Source organism: Sapajus apella, unplaced genomic scaffold, assembly GCF_009761245.1.
Source record: "Sapajus apella isolate SASKATOON/1434 unplaced genomic scaffold, GSC_monkey_1.0 scaffold68, whole genome shotgun sequence".
NCBI lineage: Eukaryota > Metazoa > Chordata > Mammalia > Primates > Cebidae > Sapajus > Sapajus apella.
The window spans coordinates 2,218,339-2,228,763 of record NW_022437008.1 but is presented as its reverse complement, the minus strand read 5'-3'; the positions used below and the strand labels follow the sequence as shown (position 1 = coordinate 2,228,763).

Below are 10,425 nucleotides of genomic sequence, written 5' to 3'. Positions count from 1 at the left end.
TAATTAGCCAGGCGTAATGGCAGGCTCCCGTGGTCCCAGCTGCTCGGGAGGCTGAGGAGGGAGGATCACTTGAGCCCAGGAGGTCGAGGCTGCAAGGAGCTATTGCACCACTGCATTCCAGCCTGGCAACAGAGCGACACCCTGTGTCACAAACAGCAGCAGCAACAATAAAACTGCAGCTTTTGGTGCTGGAAACCTGAAACTGTCCTCTCATGGCTGCTGTTGTGTTACACAGACTTTCCCCTCTTCTCAGTACACTCCCTGTTTTTTTGTCTTACCTCCTTCCTTCCCACTTTCTTTCCCTTCTTCTCTCTTTCTGTTCTCCTCCTACTTCTCTTTGGCTGTTCCTTACTTTCACCTGCTTGGCCTCCTTCTCTTTACCCTTCTCTTCCTCTTGTAACTGAGGAGTTTAATTATGTTAATTCCTCAAAAAGTTTACCGGGTGCGTTGGCTCATGCCTGTGATCCCAGCACTTTGTGAGGCCCAGGCGGTCGGATCATGAGGTCAAGAGTTTGAGACCATCCTGGCCAACCTGGTGAAATCCCATCTCTACTAAAAATACAACAGTTTACAAAATTAGCTGGGCGTGGTGCACATGCCTGTAGTCCCAGCTACTCGGAAGGCTGAGGCAGGAGAATTGCTTGAACCCGGGAAGCAGAGGTTGCAGTGAGCCTGGCGACAGAGTGAGACTCTACCTTAAAAAAAAAAAAAAAAAAAAGCTTACCATATGGGGCCAGGTGGCTCACGCCTGTAATTCTAACACTTTGGGAGGCTGAGGAGGGCAGATTGCCTGAGCTCAGGAGTTCAAGACTATCCTGGGCAACATGGTGAAACTCTATCTCGACTAAAAACACAAAAAATTAGCCAGGCGTGGTGGCTCATGCCTGTAGTCCCAGCTATTCAGGAGGCTGAGGCAAGAGAATCACTTAAGCCCAGAGGCGGAGGTTACAGTGAGACAAGATTGTGCCACTGCACTCCAGCCTGGGCGACGCAGCGAGACTCCATCTCAGCAACAACAAAACAAACAACCCCCCAAAAAACCACTCACGGAGTGGAAAAAAATATTCACAAACTATGCATCTCACGAAAGACTAATATAGAGAATCTATAAGACATTCTCACAGGAGTTAGAAGACATTCTCACAGGAGTAAGTTGACACTTCATTGTGGTTTTAATTTGCATTTCCTGATAATTGGTGATGTTGAACCATTTTCATGTTTATCGGCTGTTTGCATATCTTTTTTTTTTTGGTGTCTGTAATGAAAATTTATTTTTATGTTTTTTTTTTGAACTTGTTAGTTCAGTTTATTTTTTTCATAAGTAATTGGGGTACAGGTGGTATTTGGTCACGAGTAAGTTCTTCGTTGATGATTTCTGAGATTTTGGTGCATCCATCACCCAAGCAGTATACACTGCACCATATTTGTAGTCTTTCATCTTTCACCTCCTCCCTTTCTTTCCCCCAAGTCCCCAAGTCCATTGTATCATTTTTATGCCTTTGTGTCCTTGTAGCTTAGCTCCCACATCAGTGAGAACATGTAACATTTGGTTTTCCATTTTGGAGTTACTTTACTTAGAATAACAGTCTCCAATCTCATTCAGGTCACTGCAAATGCTGTTTTCATTCCTTTTTATGGCTACATAGTAGCATCGTATTCCATTGTGTATATATACACCACAGTTTCTTCATCCATTCATTGATTGATGGGCGTTTGGGTTCATTCTGCAATTTTGCTGTTGTAAATTGTGCCACTATAAACATGCGTAAGCAAGTATCCTTTTCAGATATTGACTTCTTTTCCTCTGGGTAGATATCCAGTAGGGGGATTGCTGGATCAAATTGTAGTTCTACTTTTAGTTCTTTAAGGAATCTTCACACTGTTTTCCACAGCAGCTATACTAGTTTGCATTCCCACCAGCAGTATAAGAGTGTTCCCTGACTACCGCATCCATGCCAACATCCACTGTTTTCTTTTTTTTCTTTTTGATTATGGCCATTCTTGCAGGAGTGAGGTGGTAATGCATTGTGGTTTCGATGTGTGTTTCTCTAATCATTTGTGATGTTGAGCATTTTTTCATGTTTTTTGGCCACTTGTATATCCTGATTAGATAAAATACTGCACTTTACTCTGAGCCTGCTCCTGAAATTGTCTTCCCTTCAGAGATTCCTTACAGTGTGAGTGTTGTTGGTATGTGTAAAGTATATAAGCCAGTTGTGACTGAATGGAACTGGTTGCCAAGGATGGCCCCTCATGACTACAGTCACAGTAACCACAGCTTGTGGAGTCCTCTCCTTTTGATTAGGGCTGTCTGTGTGTCTCACCTTGATCAATGCAATGCTATAGAAGTGACAATGTTTGCCACTCAGAGGTAGGCCCTGTGACGCTGTGCACCTTCTCCATGAGCCTCTTGAAAGGCTTTCCTTGGAGAAGGCTAATCACATTCATTAAGTCCAAGAACCATGAGACTTTCATTATTTTAGGAAATTCAAGGCATGAATGGGGAGGTGAGGTAGTGAAGGAGATAAACAACCAGTTTCCATGTGTTCAACCAGCCCTAGTGCTGAGTTGGACATAAATAAAGCATCACCTGGAACCCAACCTAAAAGATCCCTCTGAAAACATGACTCCCATCACATGGTCTACCACTCATACAAGTTCAGTAAATCTTTAAAGCTGGGAGATATCAAAATAAATGATTGCTTTTAGCCAATATGTGTTGGAAGGTTTGCTATGCTGTAATTAGTCACTGGAACAGCAGCAAAGCAGGGTCTGCTGGTTATGTTCGTGTGCATGAATTGTGTCTATTTCAATAATAATCTACATGTTGTCTGATCTAACACCATGACCATTTATTTTCAGATAGAAACCCCTGTATTCTGCCCATATAAAATGGAAAAATCTTCAAATGTTTGCACATAAGGATAACTGGGATTCCTCAAGGGAAATCACTGGGCTCCAGTGATTCTCTGTTACTTGAATTGAAAACTTCATACGCAAAATTTGTCATCTTTTTCTTCAGTTTATTCACAGCAGCCCTCACAAAGCCAGGCACAGTGTCCATACACAATAAACATCCTGAGAACAATGGAAAAATTAAGAAATTCCATATGATTTTCCTTAAGTTACAGTTTCTTCCCAAAGCCACCAGGTACACCTGCATGGCTGTAAACAGCTACCTAACATTTCAGTACTGTGAATCATCTGAGATTGAGTAAGTATTTTGGTTCAGACTGTCTGACGTCAACTACGTCCCACAGAAGAATGCTGTTTCTAATGTCTTCTCAAACAATTCAGGGACCTTTTCCCTCACTCCTTTTGTCATTGGAAGGTTTTTATTCCCTTTGATTGCATGATGTCTCCCATAGAATGCCCTGGCCCCTCTTGGGGATGACCACTTCCTCTTTCCCCTTCTTAAAGCAAGAGTCAAATCATGCAAGGTTTGGCGCAGTTTTAATGACCAAGTGTAGAGGAAGGGGTGATGAGAGATTATTCTGTTAGCAGGCTCTGGGAATTCCATGGTTAGGTAGAAAGAAGGATTCCTCAACAATGAGGAGTGTGATCATCTCCTTCAGTAGTAGACACTCACTGAAGACAAGGAGACATCTCTCCACACGCGCATCATCTTCACAGATGATGGCGGGAGTCGGTGGCCAAAGCCATAAACGCGTTCGCCATTTATTGTTACCTACAAGAGGAAAAATGCAGCAGAAAGTATGTCACCAAACAAGCTTTCAGCCTCCTCTCTATTCTGCCTTAGTACCAATAATATTCCCCAAGAAAACTCCTAGTTATACAAGTGAACCTAATAAGCACACTCCTGTTTACAGATGACGTTTTGTGCCTATTTGAGAAAGTTGCTGACTTTATTTTTTTTGTTTCCTCTAGTGAAGTTCTACACTCTATGTCACGCAGTTCCTGTTTACTCAGCTTCTCTTCTGACCTAGAAGATCCCCATCACCAGGGACTTTGTGACAGGAGCTTGAGACCCTGTATCTTGCACAGAGCCTGCCACAAGGCTCATGCTAGACCATGTCCATTGAATGCATACTTTTCAGTTCCATGAACTGACTGCCTTTTACTACTGACGGCATAGTTCCTCTTTGGAGCAGCCTACGTGTGAGGTGGAGTGGCAAAGAATGAAACCCAGTGTTCTTAGAGAGTTAAAAGAGGATAGGTGTTATAAAACATAGGATATTATCTTCAACCACTTCTAAGCATAGGAAAAGATCCCGCACTTGAATCTGAATAAAATGTGAATCTTTTGGCCTACTTATTAGAGAAAGCCAGAAAGTATGGATATATTTTTTATACTGAGGTTATAGTACAAATCACCTTACCAGTATTAATTTTTTTCACATTTAAAATGCACACATTTTTGAACCAGTTTTTTCATTTCTTTATAAATATCTTCCAACATAAGTGTTTGGAGATTAATAATGAGAAAAGGATTGATTAGAAAGCTTAATACAGCATTATTTGTGAGAGCAAAATAGTGAAAACAACTTTAGTGCCCAAAAAAGGGTCAAGTTCAATAATTTTGAGTAAAATTTTTAGTGCAATATTATGCAATCTTTAAAAAGTGAAGCAGCACGTGCCTGTAATCCCAGCTACTCGGGAGGCTGAGGCAGGAGAATTGCCTGAACCCAGGAGGCGGAGGTTGCGGTGAGCCGAGATCGGGCCATTGCACTCCAGCCTGGGTAACAAGAGCGAAACTCCGTCTCAAAAAAAAAAAAAAAAAAAAAAAAAAACTGAAGCAGCACCATGGATTGATAATGTCTTCAAGATATATTCTTTGACAACGAATCCACTTAGTTCCTAAAGCATAATGTGTAGAGCAACGTATATAAGAATTTGCTTTAAAACAGATAAAGTTATAGACATATCTATATGCTTACATGGGCAAAGATTTCCTCTGAAGGGCTAGGCATGGTGGCTTATTCCTGTAGTCCCAGTATTTTGGCAGGCCGAGGTGGGTGGATCACTTGAGGTCAGGAGATCAAGACCAGCCTGGCCAACATGGTGAAACCCCGTATCTTTTAAAAATACAAAATTTAGCCAGGCGTGGTGGCCAGTGCCTGTAATCCCAGCTACTTGGGAGGCTAAGGCAAGGGAATTGTCTAAATCTGGGAGGTGGAGATTGCAGTGAGCTGAGATCATGCCACTGCCTCCAACCTGGATGACAAAGTGAGATTCTGTCCAAAGAAAGAGAAAGAAAGAAGAAGGAAGGAAGGAAGGGAGGGAGGGAGGGAGGAAGTAATGAAGGAAAGGAAGGAGAAAAGATTCTCACTGAAGGAGAGCAGAGCTCTGGAAATGTTGTTCTTATGAGTACAATTGGGTCCCAAAAGTGAGACAAACGAACTTACTTTTTGAATGATTAAAACGACTTTTTTCTTAAGTATATTGTATTCATTCAGCTAAAATGAAAATTTAAATAATGGAATAAGTAGAAATGAGCACTATGGGAAAAGACAGAGGAGATTCTCTACTGGGAGAAATGTCAGGTGAGCTGACCTTGACCTCGGTCAGATTTCGGAACTCGCTGAGGATGGCAGTGCAAGCACAGCATGCTCTGTGATGAAAACCTGGGGCGGGACTAGTTATGGGAGATGGGTCCTGAGGAACTGGTGGGGCCAGGTCAATAAGAGCTGCCTCCCGCTCTGGGAACCCACAGAGGCCAGATGCTGGGAGCTCCTGGGGTGCTCACCTGGTACTCATCGTGACGCACGTAGATGTGCACCTCAAATGGCATGCCATCCTGAAAAGGCACATGGTCAGATTTCTCTTCCCACTTCCACACTTCACACTCACGACTGTTCATGACCACACAATGGCCGAAGTACACTCGGAAATGGAAGGCTATTCCTGAGTCTCCATCCGTGTCAGTGCAGAAATCCACCTGCAGCTGTGGGTCATTGCTGAGGGCAAAGCACACAGCATTTTGGGAATGTCCCCCTCTTGTGCAGACACACACTTGACATACAACAAATCCCTTCCACACTTTACCCAGGGCAAAAGTCATAGCTCACTGATACTGCAGGCCTGGTCCCTGTGGGGATGCTTCAGCCCCTCGTGCCCCCAGCTAGGAAGATGCTGTGCTCCTCATTCCCAGATGAAAACTGAGCCACAGTCATTTACTTGGGCCTATGACTTGTTCATTCCCTGAAAATTCAATGCCCCTTGATGAAGGGCTCCAATTCCAGCCCACTGAGTGTTCTCCTCCCCTAGGCCCCGTGGCTGGCCCACATGCAGTTGCTGCAGGTCTGATGCCGGGTGCTGGAGGGTCTCCAGGACCTGCACCTGCATGAAGCCTCCATCCTGCCAGCTAGACATTTCCACATCACTCACACATAACATCAAGCCCTTAGCAAATATTCTCCCTTCTCCACCCCCTCCATTGGACCATGTTATACTCACACAAAAGAGAGGTTCGGTCTCCCTCTGATTATCACGCAGGAACCAAAATACAAGGACAAAGGCTGTATGTATGGCACCTGCCAAGGTATTGAGGGTGAGTGAGAGGTGCAGGGTCAGGTGCAGCCTCCCCTCCTATAACAGATTCCCATGGTGCAGGAGGTTAGAGATCAAAGGGCAGACTCCAAGGCCTCCCCCTTTCACCCTTCCACAGTCAGGGCCTCTTATTCCTGAAGAGATGGTGGACCCATAGGTAAGATCAAGGGTTCAGGATCCAGGATGCCTGGATTCCGGTCCTCATTCTGCCTCTTAACAAGCAGTGCAATCTTAGATCCACTACTTGAATGCTCCCTGCCTCAGTTTCCCCAGAACAAGGAGGATTATTGGGAATTTCTACTTTGTAGGGTGTTTTCAGTAATAGAGCAGTTAATATATGCAAAACTTTTACCCTAATCCCTGTCATGTGTAGGGCGTGTTAGGGGTGACCTAGCAGAACAGGGGAGTCCTCCTGAAACACTGACCTGCCTTCATTTTCAACTCGGAAAATTAAAACAAGACTTGAGGATGTAAGAATTTAACAAATTGTCTCCAGTGAGAAACAACACTTGTTGAAAGAGAAAGGGAAATGATAAAAGAACAGGAAACCCCTGTGCGAGGGATGCACATGCATCACAACCATCAAGGGCAATGGACGTCCTTCCCAGAAGGGGACACATTGCTGAGAGCACAGCCCCAGGGCTTGCACAAATGAAGCCTGTGGGTCAGGGACATAACTGGAGGGAATCATTAATTTCTATGACGACTACAAGTGGTTGATAATTTTTCTGAATTTCTGAGATAGGGTCTTGCTCTGTTGCCCAGGCTGACATGCAGTGGGTGCAGTCATAGCTCACTGAAACCATGAACTCCTGGGTGGCAGTGATTCTCATATACCTGCCCCCCTCTTGAGTAGCTAGGCTGAAAGGTGCCTGTCACTCTGCCAGTCTGATATTTACAATTTTTAAAAGAAAGGTCTCACTATAATGCCCAGAGTGGTCTCAAACTTCTGGCCTCAAGTTATTCTCCCATCTTTGCCTCCCAAATTGGTGGGATTATAGCCATGAGCCAGTGAATGCAGATACTTGGTTGATTAATATCCACTGTAAGCTCTGCCTGAACTGAGACTAAACTTGTTCCTTCATGGGTGGTGGAATAAGTTTAGTCTCAGTTGAGACAAAGCTTACAGTGAATATTTTGCTTGAATCAGTCTCTGAAACCACAGCCTCTAATGTCCTTCCCTAGCAAATCAGTATCTCCAAACTCTCTTGTCCCACAATGCAAAGAACAGACTGGGCTGGGATAGGGAAGCTGAGCCTGGGAGGCACAAGCCAGTGATCACTCTGTGCAGTCCCCACCTGAGGAATCATCACCCCCTAGTCTGCATTCCTCTTCTCATTCTTACTGGGAAGAGACATCTACTGATCATGCATTCCACTCTCATAAGTGATCTGTAATGAGTCCTTGGTAACTCACAACCCCCAAGATCCCCACTAGTTAAGCCACTTGGAATCCCCATTGAGACACATGAAAGGACACACACCTGCTTTATCAGAGGCGCTGCTCTGTGGGGGAAGCACCTTCACATGCACAGAGGGCCACATGCACGTTCCCAGCTCAATACCCAGTCACATTCCAGCACCCACACCTACAGACAAACAGAACCATGCCACTCACTGAGTCACACGCACCTGCTCCCCATGCACATAAAGATGCTCATGCAATGGTCTGGCAGTGATCACACACAGATTCGCATCACAGACAGGAAGACAAGGTGCACTCACCCCTTACACTCACACACACACCTGCACATCCTGGTTGACCGTCCACCTCCCACCTAAAGTCACATCATCTCAGCAGAATTCACTCTCATCAGATACCATGACATGCTCAGAGGGTTACACTGGTCCAGGGTCCATACCCCACACCCCACAGGCATCTCAGATACCATAGCCTGAAAGTTCCTCTTCCAAAACCCACAGCCCTCAGTAAAGCATTCACAGTAGGAATGCTCACATTTTCATCTCATCAAATCTCCCCTGTTTCCTTCTTGGTTTATGTTACTTGAGATTATGGAAGGCTGTGCCTTATCAACTCACGGGTAGTGGTGGCATTGTTCTCTTCCTCTGAGTGACTCTTCAGAATTCTGTCCTGTCTTCTGTGTAAATCTCTTGAGTTGCAGCATTTAAATGATCCCTTTCATCCCTGCCCTCTGGCTTTATTGCAGATTTCATGCTCCTCCCAGAGAGCTTTCCTTGTAGCATTAGAAAGGCTCAGGGGTCAGGGAAGAAACTCAGTCACAACCATAGCTGTTTGCAGGTCTGTTTCTGTAATGCAGCAGAAATGACAGTGGGAGGTACCAGGTTTTGGATTGGGTTACCAGGGACATGCATCAATAAGGATGATGGATTAAGGGGTAGTGATTGTAAAGCCCAGGTTTATGCCTCTCAAGCCTTTTCTCCACTATGCAGAATCTACCCAGAAAGTGTACATTTTCCCAATTTGTACAATGGCTAAAAAAAAGTTGGGGATTCTGGAGAAAGACATTTGCCCTAGAAGGTAATTCTTTTTGTCTTTGAAGGTTCTAGGAAAGCACTGACCTTGATCCTCAGGAGGATCTGGGGAGAGAAGTAGAGAAAGTTCTTTCATGAACCTGCCCCATACTAGTTGCCTTGGTTCTGCCAGATGAGGGCCACTCTCATCTGTCTGTCACTCACCTGGGCTCTAAGTACACCCTCTCTTTTCCCTTGTTCATGTAAATCAAAGTTTCAGAGACACTGTTTTTCCTGCGGATTCTGGGAGAAAAATGAGATTGGTTTTTCTCTTTCATTTTTTTAAACTTTTATTTAAGTTCAGGGATACATATGCAGATAAAGTTGTGTCATGGGGTTTGTGGTGCATATGGTTTTTTCATCTGGGTACTAAGCATAGTAGCTGATAGTTATTTTTTCTGCTCTCGTCCCACTTTTCATCCTCCATCCTCAAGTAAGCCCCAGTGTGGGTTGGCCTCCTCTCGGTGTCCATGAGTTTCATCATTTAGTTCACACTTATAAAACACTCAGTATTTGGTTTTCTGTTCCTGCATTAGTTTGCTAAGAATAATGGCCTCCATCTCCAACCATGTTTCTGCAAAAGACATAGACTAATTTTTAGGGCTGCATAGTATTCCGTTGGGTATATGTACCACATTTTGCATATCCAGTCTGTTCTTGATGGGCATTTGGGTTCATTCCATGCCTTTGCTATTGCGCATAGTGTTGCAATGAACATCCATGTGCATATATCTTTATGACAGAATGATTACTATTTTTCTGGTTATATATCCAGTGATGGGATTGATGCGTTGAATGGTAGTTCTGTTGTTAGCTCTTTGAGGAATCACCATACTGCTTTCCACAATGGGTGAACTAATTTACACTGCCACCAACAACATGTAAGTGCTCCCTTTCTCCACAACCTTGCCAGCATCTGTACTTTTTTGACTTTTTAATAAGAGCCATTCTGACTGATGTGAGATGGTATCTCATTGTGGTTTTGATTTACATTTTTCTAATGTTCAGTGATGTTGAGTTTTTATAATATGCTTCTTGGACACCTGTATGTCTACTTTTGAAAAGTGTCTGTTCATGTCCTTTGCTCACCTTCTGTTGTTGTTGTTGTTGTTGTTTTAAACCAGGTCTCACTCTGACACCCAGGCTTGAGTGGTGTGACGCCATCTCAGCTCACTGCATCCTTTGGCTCCTGGGCTCAGGTGATCCTCCCAGCTCAGCCTCTGGAGTAGCTGGGACTGCAGGCATATGTCACCATGCCAGGCTAATTTTTCTATTTTTAGTGGAGACTGGTTTTGCCATGTTGCCCAGCCTGTTTTCAAATTCCTGGGCTCAAGCAATCCACCAGCCTTGGTTGCTCAATGTGGTGAAATTTCAGACATGAGCCACTGTGCTGAGCCCTTTGCCCACTTTTTTTTTTATGGGT

General features: G+C 44.2%; 1 protein-coding gene across 1 annotated transcript; it reads right to left on the bottom strand.

Moving 5' to 3' along the window:
* Positions 1–2,844: 2,844 nt before the first annotated feature.
* LOC116530638 (galactoside-binding soluble lectin 13-like) lies at positions 2,845–9,565 on the bottom strand. Its single transcript, XM_032248797.1, has 4 exons — positions 8,550–9,565; positions 6,418–6,494; positions 5,708–5,918; positions 2,845–3,688 (listed from the first exon to the last, which is right to left on the bottom strand). Exons 1-4 carry the CDS (start codon positions 8,562–8,564, stop codon positions 3,572–3,574), a joined length of 420 nt encoding a protein of 139 aa, XP_032104688.1. The 5' UTR covers positions 8,565–9,565; the 3' UTR covers positions 2,845–3,571.
* Positions 9,566–10,425: the final 860 nt, after the last annotated feature.